The following is a 25,338-nucleotide window of genomic DNA, read 5'->3' as shown; positions in this document are numbered from 1 at the left end:
GGTATGAAAATAATTTCACCAGGACTCGATTCTTCCTCATATAAAATGAGGGTTTCTTTTTCCTGTGGTCAGTGGGAAATGTTGCACATTATCCACTTGAAGACTACATGAAGATAATAACCTTCCCCTCACTGCTTTTCAGAGAAAATAGATGTGTGGCTAACTATGTCCATTTCTAGGGTAAACCAGTTCAGGGGGCCGCAATTGGATACCATTAAGTTAATCAGAAGTCAGAATGTCTTCTGCTTGCATCCATTTTTAAAACTTTTTTACTTAAAATCTAAAGTATTTTCCTAGAAAGTCTGTCATGAGACTCATTTCCCCACCCATGAGAGATGTGGAGGAAGACTTACTTCACCGGGGATTATCAATAATAATCATTTTTGGGGAAATCAGCACTTGACATTTTATACGATTGCTTTAGGGACCTGAGACATCGACATTTCCAAGTCTGTTAATGTGGAAAGTTGTGTTTCTTTGCTTCCTGCCAAAGGAGTTTTCTTTTTGGCTGATTCAGATTGAGGGCCACATTCTAACTGCTTCATTGTACTCTGCACCCTGGGTGGGGGAGAGGGGTCTTGATGCTTTACAGATGTGTGCTGCTGGAGCCTCAGCCAGGAGGGAGTTCTCCAGGGACCTAAGGCAGCCTCACTGCCTTCAGCATTGGGATGGCCTTTGTTCAGGGAGCGGCAGCTAGTGAACTTTCTGATAGATTTCAGTTGCTGACATCAGATTTGGCTCTCCTTTGGCATGAAGTATGTGCTTCAGAAATTCCTGGAATAGATGGAAATAGTTCAGTTGTTAAGGTCATCTGTAGAGGAGAGGTCAGTGGTTTGGCTTATTATTATGCATATGTGTTCCATGTAATGCTTGATTTTTGTTCCCTTCTCCCCACTGTTTTGTAAATAGAAAAAGGCCCACTTACAATTTCTGCACAGGAGAATGTAAAGGTGGTGTATTACCGAGCACTCTATCCCTTCGAATCCAGAAGTCATGATGAGATCACGATCCAGCCTGGAGACATAGTAATGGTAAGAAAGACTGTGGTCAAAGTGTGATCTCTATCAGTGATTAACATCTGTCTTCTTGCATTTTGACACCACGAAATTGGCGCCAAGTGTGAAATCCAGGGTTTTGGAAGTAGGGGCTCAACCTTCCTTTTCTATTAGAATGAAAGATGATATTTAGAAATATATCCTAGCATCACTTTAAGATAGAGGTGTTAAAGAAAATGGCTTCTTATCACAGCCTTAGTGTGTTTTTAAATCTGTAAGGGTCTGGTAATTTAGAGTTTAGATTGCTACTTATTATACTATGAATAATCTTTAAGAGATGGTTTTAAATGCAAAATGCTTTATCATCACTTTCACAATTGCCAATGATAACTTTTGTATTTTTGGGTCAGTGAATCATTTTTCCCCTTTAGTTGTGTCATCTTTGAATTGTGTGAAGAGTCATGAAGTACATAAAGTTAATCTGCCTTCTTACTCCGTAAATGAGCAGATAACAGAGTTCAGAATTTTGCTTTGTCAGGGTTCATTTCCTTTAATTATAGTAACAGTTAAATATATTCGTGTAATTCTAACTCAAACTATAGTTTAAGAAAGAATAAAGCAATGTGGTTGATTTAAATAATTTTGTAAAAGAAAACAGTTCTTCTATCTAGTTAATAAGGATTAACAGTCATAGAAGTGGTCAAACTTTGTTTTGTTGGTGGCATTTTTTGTTTGTTTAAAGAAGGGCATCGTTTCATATTTTAAAAGAACTATGAGTGAGACAAACCTGCTTGTTGTACCAGTATTAGGTATCTTTGAAGTAACAGAGTAATGCACAGATCATTATACTATTACTCATGCATTCATCTTGCACATATATATCAGATCCCTGGGTGGGGAATATATGATCCTTAATGAGCCAAAATCTATAGAAAGAATAGTATGTTCAATATTCAGAGCTCTCAATCCTTTCTCCCCTTTTTTTCTGTTTTTTTTTTTTTCTCAAATTATTATGGGCTTGAAATAGGGACTCAAGGCCAAATATCAGATTCTTTAGAAGTCAGAATCCCCGTAACAATACAAACCCTCTTCAAATACAGTCCAGCCTTCACTCAGCAAACAGTTTGTGAATGCCTGGGTGCCAGCCTTACTCATTCTTTACGGAAAGAACTGCTGGTTTCTCTTTGGTGTGGGCACAGCACTCTGTACACACAGACAGTTTTGTAAGGCACCTTCTTCACCACTGACTTTTTCCTATGCTGTTTTCTAAAGGCCTGAAGTGGTTTTACTTGTCCTGCCTCATCTTTGAAAATACCATGGCTTGTAAAGCCTATGAATTGTTTTAAAATATATAAAAATACCAAACCAGGAATCTAAAACCTATGAGAGTACAGTGTGACCTCAGAGGGCCTCATTACAAAGTCTTTTTTAACACTGAAACAAAAAAAGAGCCCGGTGTTTTTGAAACTGGATTTTGTTGCAACACAATGTACAGGAAAGTAGTGTTCTCTTCTTGAGATGAGATAAGGAAGTGTTACAGATATTACAGTAAGGAAGTGTTATAGATGATCTCTATACTTTAATGAGAAAATATTGCTATTTTTTGGAAACATAGTCTTGTTACAATGGTATTTTTTTCTCAAAATAGCTGGTTAACCACCAGTTTGACTAGATGAATAGAGTTTAGATGTGCTGTAAAAATAAAACATTCATTAAACATATTTTGCCTTGCTTTCAAACCTTTGCTTTCCTGGTGGAGGTTAAAGGGGAATGGGTAAGTCTGTGTAACTGTCAGGAAGTCTGCATCTTATTAAATGTTTTCTTTTAAATCACTTTAATTCTGTGTAAGTACACATATCTTTGGGTGTTGTCGTGGCAGTAAAAATATGTTTTGAGTTTGTATAGTAGGCTGTGCTTAAGAAAAAACAAAATAGAGGTATAAAAGTTTGTGTACCAGATTTCTCTGTGCTAGATTCCATTTAAGGACTGACTTGAAGGCTGTGTATTTGGCAAATTATAAGGTTAAGTCTCCATCTCAGGCTACAGACAAAAATAAGTTCCAAGTAGTTTCAACTTAAAAATAAATTTAATAAAAAAAAATTTTTTTAAGCAGAATATAGGAATAGTTTTCTAGCAAAGAAATGCCTTTCTGAGTTAAAACCAGAAGCCATAAATGATAAAAATGAACAGATTTGACAATATAAAATAAACTTGTATACTGCAAAACATAAAGACTCCTAAAAGTTAATATGAAAGAAACCTAAAACTTAAAAAAGTTGTCCATGGATATGAAGAGATATTGGCACGTGAAGAAAGTGTATGATTTTTAAAATATACAAAAAGAGGTTTTATCTCATTGATAATCAGGAAATGTAAGTTAAAAAACCAGATAGCATTTTTCACTTCTCACCTGAGCAAGTTTAAAGATTTGGTAATATCTAGCTTTGTCAAGAGTGTAGGAAAGTAAATGAAATGCACACTGTCAGCATGGTTGTATTGGCTAAGCTATTTGAAAAGCAATTTGACAATACCTATTAAAATTAAAAATTCTTACTCCCCTTGACCCAGAAATTCTGTTACTCTTCCTATGTTTTTTGGCATATGCACAAATTTGTGTGTACACAAATGTACACTGCAATCTTGGTTAAAAAAAAGGGGGGGCCATATAAGTCAGGGAATGCTTAAATAAATTATGATATAGCTAAACAGTATGATTAAGATGTTAAAAAAAGGCAGATCTACACATACAGATAAGCTCACCAGTAAAAAAAGAAAAAGCAGAAATAATATGTACAGTATAATTACATTTTGCTTAAAAAATTGTGTGTATATGTGAATGTTTTTATGTGTGTGGTAAAAGTCTTGAAATAGAGACACGAAACCATTAACATTGGTTACTGCTGGGCAGTAAAGAAGGGGCTTTTATGTTTAATTTTTTGTAGTTTTGTATTTTCATTTGTATTATTTATAAATGGGCCAACATTTGTAATTTTTAAAGAAATGCTAAAAATAATTCCAACTTTGACAAGTATAACAGAATGAATACCCAGGTCTGGAATGGTGTTTGTTTTATCTCAGACATCCCAAATATGTAATGAAGTATGGAATGTGCGGCTGGTCATAATATACTGGCTTGCCAAAGGAATAGCGGCAATGTCTTCTTCTACTACACAGTGCAGCATTATACCCCAAATGGCATTCAACTATATTATCTTCGTGAGGTTAACAATCAGCACAGAAAATGGAAATTGACATGTGATAGTAATAATTTTTTTATTCCCTGAAGTTTGAGGTTAAGAAACATCGTGAACATATGTAGTAGAAGACTACTATCAATCTCTTGGTGGAATAATCAAAAGGTCACTTATTTTTGTGGGCACAGTAATCATTGGATTCTCAGATTTCTCAAACTTCTTTGAAAATTAGCAGACTATTTTGGTTAGATTTCAGAAGTCTAATGTTTCCTTCTTCTTTTTTTTTTTTTTTAAGATTTTATTTATTTATTCATGAGAGAGAGAGGGAGAGAGGCAGAGACACAGGCAGAGGGAGAAGCAGGCTCCATGCAGGGAACCCGATGCGGGACTCGATCCCGGGACTCCAGGATCACGCCCCAGGCCGAAGGCAGGCACTAAAACTGCTGAGCCACCCAGGGATCCCCTAACCTTTCCTTTTTTAACGTAGGCAGTCTTGGAGGGAACTTTAAAATGTTTTTTCTTTTTTTTGAAAAAAATTAACTACCAGTCCAGTTTTGTCCAAAAATATTTTCCCCCACGGTTAACAAAAAAAGTTCGTACCATATAGTGTCCTGTTCTACATATTGGTTTTTTTTTTTTGTAAATTTATGTTTTATTGGTGTCCAATTTGCCAATATATAGAATAACACCCAGTGCTCATCCCATCAAGTGCCCCCCTCAGTGTATATTGTTTATAATATAAGAAATATAAAATTATATCTGCCATTCATATGTTTAAAATCTTTTTAGAAAGTAGAGAGAAACACTTTGAAAAGACAATGTCTGATGTTCTCAGTGAATCCTTCTAACTTTGCTAGGAATTTAAGAGGAAAGGAATGAGAATGGACTGATATGCAGGGAAGACCTTCTTCATGGAAGCTTCTTTAAAAAATTATTTATAGTGGGGAATCCCTGGGTGGGCTCAGCGGTTTAGCGCCTGCCTTTGGCCCAGGGCATGATCCTGGAATCCCGGGATCGAGGCTTACATCAGGTTCCCTGCATGGAGCCTGCTTCTCCCTCTGCCTGTGTCTCTGCCTTTCTCTGTGTGTCTCTCATGAATAAATAAATACAATCTTTAAAAAAATTATTTATGTATTCATGAGAGACAGAGAGAGGCAGAGACACAGACAGAGGGAGAAGCAAGGCTCCCTGCGGGGAGTTGGATGCAGGACTCAATCCCAGGACCAGGAATCACACCCTGAGCCAAAGGCAGATGCTCAATCCCTGAGCCACCCAGGTGTCCTAATGGAAGCTTCTTAATTGAGTTTGACCTTGACAGCTGTGAACTTTGATGGCCTGTCTTCTGATCTGGAGGTTCCGGTATTTGGAGGGCAAATAAATCAAATTTGCCATCCATAATGTATGGGAAAAACTTTAAAAATTAGAAGAGAGGCTCTTGGCTGGCTCAGTTAGAAGAGCATGCGACTCTTGATCTCAGGGTTGTCAGTTCAAACCCCATGTTGGGTGTAGAGCTTACTTTAAAAAAAAAAAAGACCTTTGCTCACTGCCATTTTGTTGAAGTTTGTCTTCAGAGCACAGGCTGATCATGTAACTCAGCAGGTCTGGATGGTGCAGGACTGAGTACATCAGAACTGTTCAGGGAGCTCAGAAGAAATCAGCATTCCAGGGCTCACCCCTAGAGACTCTGGGAACTTTACTCCATAAACAGGATTCAAAATCTTCTCCAAGTGGTTCTGTTAGGCAGTCACTTTTGAGAACCACTGATCTATCCTAATGGCTTTTTCCTGTCAAGACTAATTCTAAATCATTTCTGAAACATATCCTCTTAGAAATATCTCAGAAAAAGGACACTTCTTTAGCGATTGTCAGCCATCAGCCAGTTCATTTGACTCTGTTGATCTTCTAATTTGGTGTTATTCTTGTAACATTAAATTCATTGCTTTTCCTTGTTTTCTCTTGATTGAGATTTTTTTTTTCTTTTCTATAGTCAGTACCTTTTCTTTCTTGCCTTCCTTTGAGTTCCATAACCTCAACATCTGAGGTGGGCATGTTTTGTAACAATAGTATCTTCACTGTTTTGAGGGACCAATACACATTCGATTCCAGGAGTGGGCCAGATGCAGCCCACTGCCTGTTTTGTAATAAAGTTTTATTGGAACACAGCCTGACTCATTCATTTGCATATTGCCTACAGCTGCTTTTGTGCTGCAAGGGCAGAGTTGAGCGGTTACAACGGAGGAAAAATTTGACGACCTACAGATTAGAGCTTTAGAAAACAATTTTAGTGTTGTAACTTCCAGAAGTTTTGGGGAAAACTTTTATTTCTAAACTGTCGATTGCGTGAACCACGTGCTGCTCCTAATACTCCTCAGCACATCTCAGCAGCCACACCACCTGCTCTGAGTTGGTACCTAGTTTAAATCTCTTTGCTCTCCTTGTTCCACGTCATGCTCGTGAAAGGAGAGGAAATTTCTCTTTCGCTTCTTTGTGACAAGGTCAGAGATTTTAGATATATTCATGCTACCTAACGGATCGCGCAGCCATGAGATGTAATATTATCAGGCTTCAGCCATATGTACTTGAACCTCATGGCTCTTATGTGCACTTGACTATTGCATCCAAGCCTCCCAGCATACCATGTATATTAACAGTCTGTAGATCTGTAATACTTGAGACATGGACACAACATCTGGGGTTTGTGTTTCACTTTTTTTTTTTTTTTTAGATTTTTATTTTATTTACTCATGAGAGATAGAGAGCGAGAGAGAGAGGTAGAGACATAGGCAGAGGGAGAAGCAGGCTCCATGCAGGGAGCACGACGTGGGACTCGATCCCGGGTCTCCAGGATCATGCCCTGGGCTGCAGGCGGCGCTAAACCACTGCGCCACCGGGGCTGCCCTGTGGTTTCCCTTTTTGACTATACTACTAGAATGACCCCAAATGCTTTGAGGTGGTGCAGTGGGGCTGCTCAAATGAAATTGTAGCAAGACCAATATTGTTAATCATTCAGATCCCCCTGACTTATAGCCACCAATAGATGAATCTACTTTTTGTATGTTAAAGTTCACTTGCTAGCCAGCTGTGCTGCAATTTGTATGCCTAATTCTTCTTGTTCTATCCTGATCTTCTGTACTGTTTTTCCACAATTGGATTGGCATTTTGGGTAAAGTTTCCTTAGTTCAGGAAATACATTTCTCCTTTTTTTTTTTTTTTTTTTTTAAGATTTTATTTATTTATTCATGAAAGACACAGAGAAGCAGAGACATAGGAAGAGGTAGAAGCAGGCTCCCTCTGGGGATCCTGATATGGAACTCTACTCCAGGACCCTGAGATCATGCCCTGAGCTGAAGGCAGATGCTCAACCGCTGAGCCACCCAGGCATCTCTAGTTCTCCTTTTCATATGAGAACCTCTGTGCTTTTTCTAAGTGGTTAATTTAGTTTCCGAGTGAATTTTTCTTATATCCTCTGAATCTTAAAATTAAGTTACTCATTAAAACGAATGGATTCCTATGAGAACAAAACCAGCTAATTAAGACCATTTTTTGGTCAGAATTGACCAGTGAATTTCCTTGGTTAAAACGGAAACCCTAGTTTCACTATTACCCTGAAGGATGAGATAAGAGGCTGATGTGGCACCTTCTCTGCCTCCAAGTGTACAAACACCTTTCAGCAGTGAAGCATGTTTTTCTCTCTTACCAGGGGAACAGGGCTGGGTGTGAGCAGCTACCTGGGGTACAAACTAGACCTGCCCACAGGGCAGGACCTTTCCTCAGAGTTTCAGAGCCAATTCCATATATCAGTCCCAGAAGTCTTATTAGCCAGGTAAGACCCTCTGTCTCAAGAGAATGACCGTAAAACATAGGATATAAGTGAGTAAAGCAGTTGACATTTGAGGAGGTCCTACATGGATAGACCAGTAGACATTCCAGACAGGCCACGATCAAGGATTGAGCTCCAGCCTCTAAAGGATTGCTGCTGATAAAGAAGGCAAAGTCACAGGGCCCGGCTCCCAGGCAGTTTCCTGGAGCAAAGTAATACCCCATACAGAGAACCATGGATTGTTACCTAAAGTGAGGGTAAAGACCAGGCTCTTAGAATGGGACAAAAGCCCAAGTGACAGCTCTAGTACAAATTCAGAGCAGGACAACAGGAGGGATAGCTCCTTCTTCTTATGATTTTTTTGTTAAGATTTTATTTACTTATTTATTCATGAGAGGCCCAAAGAGAGGCAGAGACATAAGCAGAGGGAGAAGCAGCCACCCTGCAGGGGACTCTAATGTGGGACTCGATCCTAGGACCCTGGGATCATGACCTGAGCCAAGGGCAGATGCTCAACCACTGAACCACCCACGAGCCCCAGGAGAGATAGCTTTTAAAAATACATCAGGTTATCCCTAGGTAGCTCAGTGGTTTAGCACCTACCTTCAGCCCAGGGTGTGATCCTGGAGTCCCGGGATCAAGTCCCGCGTCGGGCTCCCTGCATAAAGCCTGCTTCTGCCTCTGCCTGTGTCTCTGCCTCTCTCTCTCTCTGTGTCTCTCATGAATAAACAAATAACATCTTTTAAAAAATAAAATAAAAAATAAAAATACATCAGTAAACACTGGTCATATGCCAGGCAGTGTTTTAAATACTTCACAGTTCTCATTGCTACCATAATAAGACAGGTACTGTTATCCTCATTTGACAGATGAAGAAGTTGAGGCACCAAGAGGTGAAAGTTGCCCAAAGTCACCCAGTTAATAAATGGTAGATCTAGTATTCAGACTAGACCAATCTAATTGCTGAGCCCTACCCTTGATTGTTACATGTCTCAGTCTTGAGGCTAAGTCACTGTGTCAGGCTCACAGTAGTGAATTAGGCTCAAGCTCCTCACTTACTCCTGCCTGACATCACCTGGGGTCATAGAATGAGTGGAGAGGGCGGCTGGGAGCGTGACTGTTGAACCTGCCGAGGAGTTGGGGAGCCCCTCCCCTGCACAATCTGGCCTAGAAACAGCTGTTCCCACTGCAAAGCTGTGGCAATATTTAAATGTGTCATAATATCACCAATAAGTATAAATGAAGAAACAAAGGCATTTAGCCGTTTGCATTCAGCATGAAATCCTATTGGAAAAAAATGTCATCTTAAATCCTCATCTAGAGAAACAGTTGGGGCTGCCCAGAAAAAGGAACGTAAGCACAAAACAGTGTGGGGGAGTTGAATGAAAAGTGGCTAATGTGTTCACATCTGATGTAAGCGTTAGTAAGAATATCAGAACTGCAAAGAGAAAAATAGCAGCTCTGAAGCAATATTGCTCTTTATCTCGGGGAACTCCTTTCTGGAGAATTCTCAGTTTCAAAAATTGCTTTTACCCCTGACAATAAGGGTCCCTCCCCTAAGGTAGAGCAGAGTGCCGGCATCTTCTACTTATTGAACGTTTTGTGAATAAGATGTAGAGTTAAGTGGTAAGCCATGTATTCCGCTTTTTCCACCCCACCCCAAGTACGCTTAAAATTCAGGTATGCTAATAAGCATTACACTTACTCTGCACTGAATACAGGTAGTAGATGTTTGGTTCTATGGTTTGGGCCTTTATTTTTTATTTTATTGTATTTATTTTTTACTATATATTTGAATGAGTTAGGAAGCTGATATTTTTGCCCATTTCCCCCCCTCCCAAAATCTTTATTAAGATCCTCCCTACTCATTTCTGTGATTTCTAAAAAGCAACATTAATGTCTGATGAAGTGTTCAACGTTTTACCTCCTCAGGCAGCATATATTAAGGAATAAGAATAAGAGAAGGTCTCTGATAGACCCATATTTGATACAGTAATGAAAATGGTTTTCTAAGAATGAACATAATTTTCCTCCAAAGTCATCCTCCTGTTGCTCATAAAATAGTGGGGGTAACTCATAAAGATAGGTAGAACCTTTCTGGTGATTCTGAATGATCTTTTTAAATTAGAATTAAACAGCAGAATTCTGAATTCTCCTGTGCACTTTTGTAATATTAAAGTTAAGTTTGTATAAAAGAACAACATAGGACTTTAATAAAGTTGACTGGCCATAAATAATTATTTCTTTGATTTTCTCATCATGTATCTATGGAGCTTTTAAATGGCTTAACATCAGCTTGGCTTCCCGTGGAAACCATCTAAGACCGTGCTTTTATCTTTCTGATCCCTGTGCTAAACAAATACTACTCCGTTATTAGAGATTTCTAGAGTACTGATTAAGCTTTAAATAATAAACCCAAGTCAAATTATTTTTTAATAATTACATGACTTCCCGAGTGATGGAGTGTCTCCAATCACTTTTCAATTCAGAGTCACTCTAAAAATGTAAACTGTGGGCCTGAGGACTTTCAGCTCTATCTGAATTGCTGTTGCTAGAAAAGGATAGGGGGGAGGTACTTAAAAAGCAGAAAGAATGAGAAACCTTTACAACACAAACTCTTTGTTCAGGGTTCATGTTTAGGGTTCATTTCCCTGGATACAGAGACTAAAAGAGGGTGAAGAGGCGTACGTGGGGTATATCAGTCCGATGGGGTCGTTGGCTCAGGGCTTGGTCCTGGTAGAGCCCTTTGGTATCTTGAGGGGTTGATGTAGGGCCACTTTTCAAGTTAAACTTTGTGACTTTCCCTGCAGGTGGATGAAAGCCAAACTGGAGAACCGGGCTGGCTTGGAGGAGAATTAAAAGGAAAGACGGGATGGTTCCCTGCTAACTACGCAGAGAAAATCCCAGAAAACGAGGTGCCCGCTCCAGTCAAACCCGGGCCCGACCTCACCTCTGCCCCTGCGCCCAAACTGGCTGTGCGTGAGACCCCCGCTCCGGTGGCAGTGAGCGCTCCGGAGCCCTCCACGACCCCCAACAGCTGGGCTGACTTCAGCTCCACGTACGTGTAGGCACGCCATCTCTGAGGGGTTTTGGATCTCCTTGCTCAGTAATCTTTTTAAAGTACTTTTATGGGTTTGGGCTGTACCTCTGGCATTAAGGAGTGGGCTCATTTCCCTTACCCTTTTCTCTGACCACTCTGCTGGCACACTGGATTACATTCACGGAGCTGGATTTCATTCTCTCATTGCTCCGCACTGGTGTGTCCTGGGAGGAACGAAGTCAAGCCTGTCATCGTGTTGCATTCAGTAATTTGTCTCTATCTTTCCTTCCTGTGGAAGAAATGGAGAAATATCATTCTCTAATAATAATTCACTTACCATCCAGGGCAGTCAGCAAACAGTTGTTTCCTGCATGCAAGCAGCACTTTTTCTGCTGGTCAAAAACAGAAATTGAATTCAGTCATGTGGTTTAGAACAAGATAGAAAGCTGTTTCCTTTAAAACTTTCCTCTGTCATCGGTCATCGGTCTTGTACTGGGAAGTGAAGAGACGTGTGCTCTTGGCCGCACCCCTGGTCATCAGGAAATGGCATTAAAAACTGTGTGTAAGCAGAGGTTTGAAATGATGGAGGAAACTGCTGCCCACGCTTCCAGGTAGAGGACTGTGATCTATGTGTGCAGTCGTCTAAAAGTAGTTCATACGAGCATTCAAATAGGAGGGATTTGAGTAAGAACTATTTTAATTTTTTAAAAAATATTTATTTATTTGACAAGAGAGCACAAGCAGGGGAAGCAGCAGAGGGAGAAGAGAAGCAGGCTCCCTACTGAGCAGGGAGTCTGGTGCGGGGCTTCATCCCAGGGCCCTGGGATCATTACCTGAGCCGAAAGCAGATGCTTAACCGACTGAGCCATCCAGGTGCCCCTAATTTTCTTTTTCAAGCCTAATCATTATTCAGAAGAAACAAATAGTAGGCAAGGAGTCAAGACGTAAGGCTAGAGAAAGATCAAATGGCTTAAATAGAGTAGAGGAAGGAGCATGGTGACCAGGGGCACAGGAAGTAGAGGGAAGGATGTAAGGAATAGCAAGTTTTACATATTCCTGTTTTCATACAAACGGTTGCAGGTGCTAAGAAAAGTCCTCCCTATCTAATCTCTGTTAAAAAGTAGCCTTCCATTAGCATGATTCCAAGTTGAAAGACTCCCTTCCTGTCTTAATCTTGATTCAAAAGTTCTGGCTTTTTTTAAACTGAAGCTCAGACTAACATAGAAGACAAACACCATGTTTTCTAGGAGTTTCTTTTGCTGTGGATCCGGTCATTGTGAATCTTCTGCAATACATGTGTGATGTGCGGTTCTCCTGCTTTAATCACGGACATCTTATTTTCCAAACCCAGAATCAGGATGTACCATCTAACAAAGGAATTATATTTTTATTTTTATCAGAGGGAATCTTAAGCAGACTCCACACCCCATGTAGAGACCAACATGGGGCTGGATCCTATGGCTGTGAGCTCATGACCAAGCCAGAGTCAGATGCTTACCCGACTGAGCCACTCAGGCACCCCTCAAAGGAATTATTTTGATTTCCAAATATGTTTATGTCTTATAAAGATGCAAAAAGTACATTACATTTATATTTGCATTCACACAGATGTATTAACATTATAAAAATTACAAAATTAAAACCATCCCTGAGACCCAGCACGACTGGTTGCCTTAAGGATACCGCTTGTCATTACCCTGGTGGCTAGGCATGTGGCCTGGTGCTTGCTGTGGGGTGGAAGGAGACAGAGAAATGGTGTTAAGTGCCAGCTGCCAAGCTGGCATGTTTTATTATGTGGTGTATTACGTCTTTTTTGCTGGCTGCACTATCATTTTTAACAGTGACAATAATGGCATGTGAGGATGCTTCTCTGGTACAGTTGCAACGAGTCCCTATCCCATGTTTCATGAGACCCTTCTAATGAACCAAATTGACAGAATATTGTTTCCATTTTATCAATGGGGAAATGAAGATTTAGAGCAACTACTGTAATTTGTCTGAGGCTCGTTGCTGTCTTGTTTCTCATCTTTAGAAAGCCCTGTAAACGCACTGGCTTTACACCTGCCGTAGGTGAGAAGCTGGCACATAGAAAGTACTTGCTTCTCATGGTGGCAAACTTTCCTTCCAGGTGGCCCACCAGCACGAATGAGAAGCCAGAAACCGACAACTGGGACGCATGGGCAGCCCAGCCCTCGCTCACCGTTCCCAGTGCTGGCCAGCTAAGGCAGAGATCAGCGTTTACTCCAGCCACGGCCACTGGCTCCTCTCCATCTCCCGTTTTAGGCCAGGTAAAAGCAGTCAGTGGGAGTGTGAAGACCTAGCATGCAGTACCCAGTACGAGCACATTTGGCCAAGTGCTTATCGACAGTGTTATTTCTGTGTATCTGGGTCAGGTGGCAGTGTGGATTCAGTTTACATTTTCCCAATAGCATTAAGGAGCCTGGGGAGTTCAGAGGAGGGTAATTTCCTGCACAGGTTGACCAGGAAGCTTCGCTGAAGAAGTAGTATCTTATACCATGGGTAGATTTTGTTAGGAAGTAGAATGGGCTTGCCGTCAGACAGCAAATGCTGTGAGGAGAGGCTTTAACGTAGGAGACCAGAGTGTTTCAGGAAAAACTTAGGCCTGTCGATCTGGGGAGACCAATAAATATACATCGGAAAGGCTTGATTACAGGTGAATGGGAAACTCTTAAGTGCCCTCCTAAGAGGGTGTTTCTAAAAGGATCGTTATTCTGAATATTACTACTCCATACGATAAAGCAGTAGTTTACTTAATGCAATGAACATAAAGGAATGAAATATCTATACATTAATCAAACCAGACAGAGCAAATGCCCATGTGGGAGGCATTTGGGGGTCAGGGACAGTCTCTGACTTGGGATCAACAGGAGGCATGCAGGCTCTGAGCAGGTGCATGGGGAGGTGCCAGCAGAGGACATCGGGCAGCAGCGACAGCTAAGCAGGACGGAGTCACACTCCTGTTGGAGCCAAAGGAAAGCAAAGCAGCCTGGGATTGAGAGAAGGATCTGACCTCCGAGAGAAACAAGGAGGGCACAGAGAGAAAATGATTTTTAGTTGGAGAGAGGAGCTCAGTTTTAGGTGTGTTCAGGGTGAAGGTAGGGCACCAGGTGGTCCCATGCGACAGGCAGTAAGAACATAGATCAGCTCTGAGGAAACATGTGAGATCTTCAAAAAAAGAGAACAGGGTAAGAAAATGGAAAATCCGCAGCATGTGTGTGTGTTCTCCCCACCTGAGAGGAGGAGCTCCCAGCCAGAGATGTTCTCTTCCCTTTGCTTCTGTCCCTGCTGGGCTCTTTGCAGGGACTGGGGTTGGTGATCAGGGTAGAGAGCATTCAGTGTGGTAAGAAGAATGTGTTTGCGACCTGGGAAGGAGTAGGAGATGCTGACTGCTAGGTAGGCGAAGATAGTTTATATCCAATTTTTAGAACGTGGAAGCTGGGTCCTATGGGGAATTAAACAGTTGACCAAAGTCAGGAAATCAGTGACACACGTGGGGTTCCAACCCCGAGTCCAGGCTCTGTCCAGCCCCAGGCTGGGTTATTCCAAAGTGTCAGTGGGGAAAGGTCGACAAGGCTGGGGCCCAGGCTTGGCAGAGGAATGGATGGAAGCAGCCGGGAGGATGGGACAGCACAGAAGGGCTGTGAGCTGGTGGGCTGTGGGGGTCGGGGAGCTCCCGCGAGCCCGAGGAAGAAAAACAGGCAGAGAATCTGGGGGATCTGAAGAAGTGTGCAGCCGAGATGGAAGGGAGGAGGGACTTCGAAGGTCCGAGAAGGTGAGGACCCAGGAGTGTCGATAGGAAAATGTCTTTTAAAGACAGGTACAAGTTGGTTCCAAATGAGCTGCCTTTGAGCATCATCTTTTTGTTCCTGTCCATTTTCGTATATGCTTGAAAGTTGACGTCATAATTTTCTTAGTATCATCTTAAGATATTGTAATGGTTTTATGTTACAGTTTTTAAAAAAAGATAATAAATGCCTCACCCTACCTTTCCAGCCTCATCTCCTACTGCACCCCTCCATGAAACTAGGCTCCACGCACCCCAGGATTGTGCTCCTCTTCCTGGACCCTTTGCAGTATGCCACCCCGAGGCCGTTGCCTGTGCTGTGCCTTCGGCCTGGAGTGCCCTTCCTCCGAAGCCCTAGCTCTCAAAATCCTCCTCGCCCTTCAAGGCCTGACTCCAGTGCTGCCTCCTCTGTGAAACTGTCCCTATGGCCCCTGGGTAGAATTCATCCCTCTTTTCTCTCTGTTCCCACAGTGAATAGCTGGAGCCTCTTTGTAGTAGATCTCGTTCTGCCAAGTGGTATATATCATTGTGTGTGTCTCTCTCTTGCCCGCTAATTGTGAAGTCTTTGCTAATGATACCATACTGTCCCTTTTTCCAGTGCCATATGGTCAATAAAGTCTTTTAGCCTAAATTATTTGGAGGAGGCAGAGGTGGCATTTTATTCCTCTTTGTAACCCCTCTTTGCATGTAGATGTATGTAGTGGATCACAGCAGATTTATGCCAGCCAGACCCCTGGGTCTCTAAAACAGGAGCTCAAACAATCCAACGTGGGGCATATTTTCCTTTGTCCACCTAAACTATCAGTTCATTATCCTTTGAGATTTCGCAAGATTTCTACACTTCGGTATGAATCTTCCACCCAACATCCAAAATCCATTTGGAAATGGGGATGGTGGGAGTGGCCTGGGCACCTTGGGGGTTAAAACAGAACCAGATGTCAAAGGCACACAGCCAGGTCCCCCAAAAGAAATATGACCTCCTGGCTTGTTTAATGAGGCAGCTCTGGATGGCCAGATAGTGCCCCTGCGAATAGGCTGGCAGGTGTTGGGCTCTCCTTTTGAAAATGAGAGATCACCAGGAACCAGGGAAGCATCCAGCACCCATGCTGCACTGAAGCAGGGCCCTTTGTGGCTGTGTGTGCCTGTGTGTGCTTGCTGGAAAGGAGTGTTCGTGCCAGTGTTGATGTCGCCTGCGTCGGTAACCGATCACAGAGTAATGAGAGGTCCTTTATGTATTTCCACACAAGGGTGAGAAGGTGGAAGGGCTACAAGCACAAGCCCTGTATCCTTGGAGAGCCAAAAAAGACAACCACTTAAATTTTAACAAAAATGACGTCATCACCGTCCTGGAACAGCAAGACATGTGGTGGTTTGGAGAAGTCCAAGGTCAGAAGGGTTGGTTCCCCAAGTCTTACGTGAAACTCATTTCAGGGCCCATAAGGAAATCCACAAGGTATTTTTGTGTTTGTCTGCTTCTGTTAGATGAAAACAATGTTGGGCATGAAATTATTGCTTGCATTCATTAAGATTCGCAGATGGGATTGCAGGATTATGGTGTCTTCTGGATCCTCTAACTGCAGAAGTTAGAGTGCGTATCTGGAGAAGACAGCCTCTGACAAATAAGTGGTCATTTTCTCCCCCCCTTCATTGGTGGAAGCCTGCATATCTTGTGTTCCAGTGACTTATGTAAGAAGGACTTCTACTCTGAGGCCTGGAACATTCTTGTGGATTTGTTGGTGATCATGCCTAGTACTCAGTACTATGCAGATACACATGAATACTTACAGGCTCAATGCATTTGGGGAAATAATTGAAAGAATGGATTATGAACCTTATAGCATGGATCCTTTAACATAAAGGTTGTAGTTCAATTATTGCAATCACCTAGGTGTTCAAACAGGTTAGGAGCTTCAAGAAGATAAAAATAACAAAAATATTGGAAGAGCATCTATCGTTGCTTTGAACTAGATGGATACGTTGGCTATGTAGCAAGTGCTGAGAAACAATGCAGCTCAGACTCATGCCTCTGTGGCGCTGTTAAGTGTTTTAACTTAGCCAAGTGCAACTGTTTCAGCTGTACAGCTGTAGATGCTTCAAAGTTTTAAATATTAAGCAGCTCTTAAAAAAAAAAAAAGGAAAATCAGTGTCATTTGTATTCATGTCTTTGAAGATAAAAATTAAAATACTTTCTCCTCCCACCTCTTTCAGCATGGAATCTGGTTCTTCAGAAAGTCCCGCTAGTCTAAAGAGAGTAGCTTCCCCAGCAGCCAAGCCGGCCGTTTCGGGAGAAGGTGAGAACCTGAGTCAAATCATGTTCTTAGGAGGGTCGAGGGGATCACATAATATAAACAGTACATGTTTGAAATGAGATGGGATTTTACTTTAAAATAGACTGTACTAAAAAAAAAAAAAGACTATATTAGTTTATGTTCAGTGTGTTCCACTCTGAGGTCAAATGAAAGGTTAGATCTTTACAAAAGCAGAGTACTTCATGGAGACTTTCAAAATAGTATCAGATACATTGATCATAATAACCGAATCTTCTAATGATAGTTGGTCACAAGCTCTCTGACGTTTGAAAGAGGCCCATCAGTGTCACTAGGGATCAAGTTTTGTGAGCATCTCTGCAGCTGGATTGTGGTCATTGCTTCCCCTACTATAGTCTGTTCTCTTCTGACTTGTACATAAGTGTTTTGTTTTAAAAATGTTACTACACAGTCTAGTAAAGCTGTCCCAGCAATCGCAGTGGCATCTCTGCCACCTCAAAAGAAACAGAGAAGTTCAGTTTTTCTGTTCCTTGTCAATAAGCACACCCGATTATTTAAGACCTAAAAATTTAATTTTGAGTGTTTAGCACACAAAGAATTAATTGCCTTATATCTTGGTCTTCATCACATAAGTCTGAGGATTATATATGCTGATACATGGTGTGGGCTTTAAAACAAATAAAACCCACATGATCCAGGCTCTGGATGGTAAAAATCTCACGTCTTTTCTGCAGTCAGTGTAGCCATTCTCACCTCATTGAAGAGTGCTACCAGTAGTTTGACAGGCTTTCCACTGCAAGTCTGATGGGGATTCCTAGCTAACAGATGTCTACCCCATTGTATGCTAATTTTTCTTGGGTTCCTTAAGTAAATTCTATGAAGATAGAGTGTTTTATTTAGTCTGTTCACCATCCTGAGATTGTCACATTCCTTGGAAAGTGTGGCTTGTGAAAGAATTATGAAAACAGTTGTTTGGCTGGAGACAGCAAGGATTAAAGTTCAGTGGTATTTCAGACGCCCGGTAACAAAATTACTTTCCCCAAAGGAATTTGAGAAGCAAAAATGTTTGTAGTTTATAGATACAGCTATAAAAACCTCATCACTGCCAAACACATCCAGCATTTTATTGCATCCAGTTTTTGCTATTGCCACCAAAACGATCATTAGAAGAGTTCTGTTTATACACTCTATCAGTCATCTGAATGAGTGCTTTATCCACTTAGCAGAACGAGGCAAAAAAACAAAAAACAAACTCTTTTTAAACACGTGTGTGGTCCATATTATATAAAGCAGATTACTATTCTGCCCAGATTCAGTATGTTTTATCCAATGACGTCTCCTCGGAAGGCTGAAGTTTATACCTTGGCTCTCTCCTAGTAGCCATGCCCTCACTTCCTCTCCTGTAAAGTGGGCTACTGACCCCCCCTTCGAGTAGAAAGTAACAATCAAGGATTATGAGATAATTTGCATAAAGCATCTAGGAGAAAGGTCAGTAAGAGTCTGCTAGTGTTTTTTCCTTTTTGCTTCATTTCCTGGGTTGTTGATGGAGAGCCACTTAACAACGCCGTGAGCATTCTCCTCTAGGAGCAGCATCGATGAACGCCGATTTGTTTTGAAACGTGTACAGAGGCCTCGTCCCTTGAAGCCTCAATCCATAGGTCACAGGTGAACCACACACACGTTTAAAGTTGGGTAACAGAAGGGAGATTCTAATCTCCGCTGACATTTATTACATCCATTGTCAGATGATCTGGAATATTAAGAAACACTAGGAGAGAGCTCACTGGCCTTCCGGAGTGGCGTGAGAGGACTTGGCTGTTGAAGTTCAGAGAAAAGCTATCTGCATGTATCAATGAGCCCCTTATTAATATTGCATTAAAGGTAGTCACATTCAAAGTAAAGCATACATAAACCAGATTAAACAGATGGTCAGTTTGGGTAGCTCTTAGTGTGCCCCCTTAGGAATGGCCAGTGCCCTGTGGTAACTGTCTCTGGAGGAGGCTCTGAGTGCCATCGCCCGCCCATCCTCCCATGGCCCGTGTCACTGAGCCCCACAGGGGCCTCCCAGATGCCTGTGTGCATGGCAGGGCAAACGAAGCCACAGTCTTTCCAGTCTCCTTGGTATCTTATAGTGCAATGGTAGGTTCAGCCAGAGTTCATGCGTCTGAAGTTTCTTCAGCACTTTGAAAGTCACTTCAAAGATTGGATCCATTTTTGAGAAAGTGACTTTTCAATGCAGGAATCACTGGGAAAAGCATCCATCTGCCAAAGATCCTATCTTAAATGGCCGAACATGAGCTTCAGGGGCAAGTGGCAGAGCAAAACCAAACGGGGGAAAGGTCAGAATACTGAGAGATCGGGAAAAGGAACATATTAATGAAAAAAGAATGTCCTTAGCACAACTGCCAGATTTGATTTCCGTGTGTGGGAAATCATTTTTCCTGTGTTCACTGTGGAGGTGCGTGTGAGCCACACTGGAGGACTAGAGACAGAGCGTCTTCTGTTCTCCCTTGGTCATTTGGGTGACCTTGTGTCTGCTGTGGGGTCCCTACTCCCCGGGCCCTGGCTGAGGCTCCAGCCTGAGGCCAGCACTGCCTAAGCTGACTCAGCCCTTGGCGGGCTCTCCCACGTTGTAGAGCTGCCTACATTAGCACACGCATTAGGGGGCTTTGTGTCTTTTTGTGTTTGTTTTAGCTTTCATTAGTACCTCCTGCAGAGGCTCTTATAATTAGCCAAAAGCATTCCTCCATACTCAATTTCTGCCTATTAATTAACATTAGGCTCTGCATTTAAGGGCTCCATCTGAAGTTTTAGTGAGAAACAGGCCTCATCCACCCCCAAAATGAACTTTCCGGGTGGGTAAAAGGTGATTTTTTTTTTTTAATGACTTTGACAAAAATACCCAAAGGCCTAGGATAAAATGGAGGAAAAAATGGAAGCAAGACACTTAGGTTCATCTCTCTGTAGATCTCTTATCCTGCACCTAGTATAGTGTCTAGAATTTTGTGTCTAGGGATCTTTCTGAGAGTGATTTGGTTTCTGAGCCTTTGTAAAACCAACTCTTTATAATTAAAAAGGAAATTTTCCTCTGAAATGCACCCCCATCACATGCAAGACTGTAAAGAAAGTCAGTTCTTAGCCTTTAAGACTTGAATAATAAAACATAGGAAACATTTCTTTCAGCTTGTTCAGGAAGGCTTGCTTATTTTCTGGGATTGAGTAGACGTTACTTTTATTATCAGTCCTCACTACGTGTTTGTGCACTTGAATGACAAGTAGATGCCTGTTTTTAACTAAATAATACGTATCTTTTATTTTGTGTTTTAACAGCTTCCTACTATCTGTGTATATGGCACAAAAGGACATAAGTTTTCACTCGGGCACTTGAGTAATGAACAATGTGTCTTATTTAATTTACGTGAAGGATTATAGTGTATCTAAAAATGTTCCAAAATTGTGACTTGGTACCCTCAAAACGAAAACACGGATACTTGATGTGCATAGAAGAGCTGGTGTGTTAGTGCATCCAAATGAGTGCTCAGCACAACTAAGTAAATGTTAGCTAAGAGTAAATGTAAAAACCATTTTCACTCCAAAGGAAATGATGACATGAAATTATAGCTCAGCCCTGGCACTCGGTGTCGGTAGACAGGCAGTTGGCATTTTTGTTCGCATGGCTGGGTCTTCCCAAGAATTGTTCCCACGTCTGCAGTTACTGAATTTGTATGTGCAGTTAGGGCATTTGCAGCCAGGGATGTTCCACACTTCTGTTTTATCTGTGACAAGCTTTTCTCTTGAATGGATCTTATCCTAACTTCCTTATTCATAAACTTGCGTTTGCAAAGCTGTCTGGGATCTCTGTAAACAATCAAGCTCTCTCCGTATCTCAATATTTCTCCCCACCAGAATTTATTGCCATGTACACTTACGAGAGTTCTGAGCAAGGCGATTTAACGTTTCAGCAAGGGGATGTGATTTTGGTTACCAAGAAAGATGGTGACTGGTGGACAGGAGCAGTGGGCGACAAGTCCGGAGTCTTCCCTTCTAACTATGTGAGGCTTAAAGATTCAGAGGTAAACCCACATTAACTGTTTACTCTCCCTTTCTGTGCGATGGTTCTCTCGGCGGGGAGTCGCCAATATTTGATGGTGGAACACTGTTGATGGGTTTTGCTGTGTTCCGGGAACTTGACAGCGGATACAGAGTGCCCTGTAATTGTTTGAACTGGTCATTTGGTGCTGCAGGGTAAGCTTCCCACAAGCAGAAGAACCCCCTGGGGCTGAGCAGAGGCTACCTCTCTGGAGGCTGGTCTGAGAGAGTTAATGTTCAGGGCTCATTTCTGTTCCTGCATGCGACTGGCTTAGGGTTTAGAGCGAATGTTCTTGGTTGGGTCTTCAGGGTCACTGATCTGGGATACCCAAAGAAAGACACACAGCAATATTTTGCCCATGTAAAACAAGAGGATTTGGGTGATACTGGCCCCAGAACGTGGGGTGGTAGAGAGTTTTTACAATTGATGCTTTTGCCTACACATTGGGAAGACACAAGATTTAAGAGATCAATGACACTTTTGACCAGGCCTTAGAATCTCAGGCCCATTGATGAGGGCCTGAATTTATTCTAACTGCTGTTCTCCTTATGAATCAGAAATGAATCCCATTGTTATGCGGGGCCTTAAAAATCCAATTGCAGAACAAGAGGTCTTGAGGCAGTGCAGAGTTCAATGAAATGGTGGGGTGAGCCCACCACCGGGGTATTGGGAGCCTGTCTCAGAGTGACCAATTTCAAGTTAGTGGAGAATTTCAGGGTGAATCAATGTAGTCATTTAACAGATCCATTGCACATAAATAAACCACAAGAATTGTCTTTTTTTTTTTTTTTTTTTTTTTTTAAACCTGCTTTCTCAGGTGTAAGCCAGTGGACAGAGCTCCTCTGTCATTGGAATGCCAGCAGGAGGGTATACCTTGGGCTGATCCACAGGCCCTAGTACCTGCAGCTGCTTTGGGAGCCTGGAGCCTGACCCCACAGTGTGGTCCCTCCCTCCCCTTCCTTTCTCGCCTTCCCTGCAGTGCCCAGAAGCAAGTTTTTATTTTGCTTGGGTTTTGTTTTTTCAGGGAGTGTCTTTTTAGCTGTTTCAGTTTTGGGGTTTGGTTTTGTTTTGTTTTCCCTTGCTGTGGTCTTGAGAGCAGCTTATTGAGACTCCCAGGAAAGGATTTGCATGAGTCTGCTTACCCTTAGAGAATTTAGCAGAAGCCTGGTAGACAGTGCTTCTCTCCAATGCAGCAGTGAATTGTCCTCTGCAGACCTGGAGAGGGGAGAATTAGGGTTTTCTCCAGGAATCCAGTCGGATCCAGTAAGAATCATACAGATGATATTCCAGGGGTCACAGGGGAATAACTAAAACTAAACTCAATTTCTACTGCTAGGCGTGAAGAATCTTAGAGTGACTACCTTTTTGGATCAATTGAAAGACCAAAACCATTACTTGTATTGTATTTTGATAAATCATAGTTTGCTATAAAAAAAAATCTGAAATCAGTAAGTTAAAAAAGAAACTGACATTTTTAAAGGTAAGCTGAATATCAAGGTGCTTTTTTAACCATGGCCTTAAATTATGAGCCACAGAAGAACCAACGGAGCTAAAGATTTTGCACAAACATTTGGCTACATTATTTCATAGTGATGAGAAAAATCTAAAAAGTCAGCTCTTTCATTTTCCTTGGGTACAGAGTTCAGCGAATAAGGAAAATTTCCTGCTAAACCCAGATCCAGCCTCAGATACCAGGCTTTCCCTCTGGGCATGGGAGAGGTTGTTCTATCCTGGCTTCCCTTCTCTGTAGGAGAAGGGCTGTGGCACATATCCTGGGGCAGCTTTTCTACTGCATTCCTGATATGTGCCAGGACAGAACCAGGCCTTCTGAGTATGTCTTAGTTTATGTGCTGGCTGTGGTGTTAAAAAGGGAGCACACTGGGGTGCCCAACTGGCTCAGTTGGTAGGGCATGTGACTCTTGATCTGGGGGGGTCGTGAGTTCATGCCCCACGTTGGGCATAGAGCCCACTTAAAAAAAGCAGGGTAGCACACTGAAGCTATTTGGACTCATTCATTGGGTGTTGCCAAATGCCTTTGTTCCTTTTATGGCCTATAGGGAGTTATTATAAGTCCATACTGGGAAAGTTAACTGGTCATTTGGAATCTTGTTTCATTAGTATTCCTTTATTTTGATACGCATCCTATAAAAATAGCAAGGCAGATTGGTATTATATATCTTTTATATATTTTTTATATATTATACAGAAATCATAATCTGAGTAAAAATTGTAACTCAAACTTTTCCTGGTAAATGGTTATTAAATTTCAATAACCAAAATAAAGGGACCATGATGGCTTAGATGAATGGCATGTTTTTATTCTTACAGTAACTGTCATTTACTTTCTTAATAAGCCTTTTGTTTTGTTTTGTTTTGTTTTAATTGGAATACTTAATTTACTGCCAGATAGGGACTCAAGAATGAAAATCAATTCAGAATAAAGCACTTTGTAATGACAGATGACAGTCTGGCCCCTGTCCTGTCTCAAGGTCTCTATTGGCTTGTTCAGCTGGTTTAAAATTCCATGAGTACCCATAAAGGAATTCAACCCCAGAGCACTTTTGGAACAATGAATCGTTGCAACAACAAAAATATGGTCTGCTTCTATGGATTGTGCATCCAGCATTGATAGAGGAATTTCAGTGTTTAAACAGTGTAAGATTTGGGCAAAAAAGATACACAGGCGAGTAGCTGCCTCTGTGGATAAAGAGGTGAATGGGATAGGGGAAGGCGTGTTTGAATTGCCATTGTGCTGTTTCAGTTATCTTTTTTTTTTTTTAAGTAAAAAGATAAAGCTGTAAAGCAAATGTAGCAAAATATTAATATTTTATGTAGCACATCTGGGTGTTGGGCTCTGGATGTCAGAGTCTCTGGAGTTTTATTGTGTAAAATATTCAATAACCATTTGAACATAAGCATGAGTTCAGTGTTTAGGACATAGCCTAACAGTCTTCCTCGCCCGGCACCCCCTGTTTGGTGTGACTCAGGGACAGGATGCACCTGTGCTACACGCAGACAGTACCTGAGCCGTCTGGGATTCTACAATGCCACGTTACTTGGCTCACTTCTCTCTAAAGAAGAGGGTAAAAGCTGTGTGTTTCAAAGTACTCGTTTTGTCCCATGTTTTCCTGACACACATCTGATGTCAAGAGATAGAGTTGCTGCCGTGTTTCCCCAGAATGAACCAGGGGGCTTCAGGGGCTCGATCGGGCTTGGGTCATCATTGATCGTGTTTTTAAGTTGCATGACCAAAACTCTTCAGTATGCAAATGAGACCTTTTGCTCTGTTTTAAGGGCTCTGGAACTGCTGGGAAAACAGGGAGTTTAGGAAAAAAACCTGGTAAGTTGCAAACCCTGATGCTTATTTTTCAATGTTTTTGAATGTAATTGATAGTTGCTCCCAACCTTTTGTTCATTAGGGCTGGAAGCCTAAAAAAGACAGACAAAAGAATCTTTCTTAAGAGCAGTCAGAGTTTATCCTTTTCTTGGAATCCATTAATAATGTGTACGTGGTTATGAGCGATGGCTGTTGCTTCACACATGGGGTGGGGGGGCGGGACACCGCTAGACAGAAGGTTCTCTTGGGTTGTGAAGTAAGTCAGGCAGGGTGGTGGGAAGTCGTAATGCATAGAAGCTCTAAAAGTAATAGGACTGCTGCATCCTCGTTCTCTTGGGAGGTCCAGGAAGCTCCTTCCCTCTCCTGACAGCACAGTTTGGTCCCAGGACATAAATAGTGGCAGAAATTCAAAGAGCAACAAAGTAGAGGTCCCCCAAATGAATATTTGGAAGCCATAGGGAGGTTTTCATCAGGTACACATTTGAAGATGCAAAATTACAGTCATCCTCTGAATTTAGTGCTATAGTTTATTTAAGCAAAATCACACGTTCTGCAAATAGTACCACGAAAGAGAAGGGAAAGAAGCAGAGGTGAAATAACATGGTTTGTCTGGCACGCCTTCCTCCTGTAGGTCACTGGAGCGTTTTTGCTGTTGTGTCCGTAGGAGATGAGGGGTGGGGAGGGTCCCCTGCAGGCCGACAGGGGGATCTGGCGTTTCCGTGTCCAGTGCTCAACCACAGATGGCCTGACCTGGCGGGGGAAAGTGGGCTCTCGGGCTGCCATAGGGTAT

General features: G+C 41.9%; 1 protein-coding gene and 1 long non-coding RNA gene across 9 annotated transcripts in view; one reads left to right on the top strand and one right to left on the bottom strand.

The window, feature by feature from the left end:
• Window positions 1-25,338, top strand: part of ITSN1 (intersectin 1) — a 215,842-nt gene that overhangs the window by 130,921 nt on the left and 59,583 nt on the right. For 2 of the 8 annotated variants that reach the window (XM_072740761.1, XM_025985176.2), the window contains exons 19-26: window positions 910-1,031; window positions 2,755-2,769; window positions 10,820-11,067; window positions 13,178-13,337; window positions 16,102-16,307; window positions 17,063-17,145; window positions 21,028-21,194; window positions 24,506-24,551. In XM_072740761.1, the coding sequence (XP_072596862.1) occupies window positions 910-1,031; window positions 2,755-2,769; window positions 10,820-11,067; window positions 13,178-13,337; window positions 16,102-16,307; window positions 17,063-17,145; window positions 21,028-21,194; window positions 24,506-24,551 (1,047 nt within the window). The remainder of the gene's footprint in view (window positions 1-909; window positions 1,032-2,754; window positions 2,770-10,819; window positions 11,068-13,177; window positions 13,338-16,101; window positions 16,308-17,062; window positions 17,146-21,027; window positions 21,195-24,505; window positions 24,552-25,338) is intronic. The other 6 variants (XM_072740762.1, XM_072740765.1, XM_072740763.1 and 3 more) reach the window with 3 other exon arrangements.
• On the bottom strand, window positions 10,676-11,511 carry LOC140595790 (uncharacterized). Its single transcript, XR_011997666.1, has 3 exons — window positions 11,387-11,511; window positions 11,189-11,273; window positions 10,676-10,813 (listed from the first exon to the last, which is right to left on the bottom strand). It is a non-coding gene; the product is annotated as an uncharacterized lncRNA (long non-coding RNA).

The sequence above is a fragment of the Vulpes vulpes genome, chromosome 15 (genome assembly GCF_048418805.1).
Source record: "Vulpes vulpes isolate BD-2025 chromosome 15, VulVul3, whole genome shotgun sequence".
In the NCBI taxonomy this organism is placed as follows: domain Eukaryota; kingdom Metazoa; phylum Chordata; class Mammalia; order Carnivora; family Canidae; genus Vulpes; species Vulpes vulpes.
This window is presented reverse-complemented; position numbering and strand designations above follow the sequence as displayed.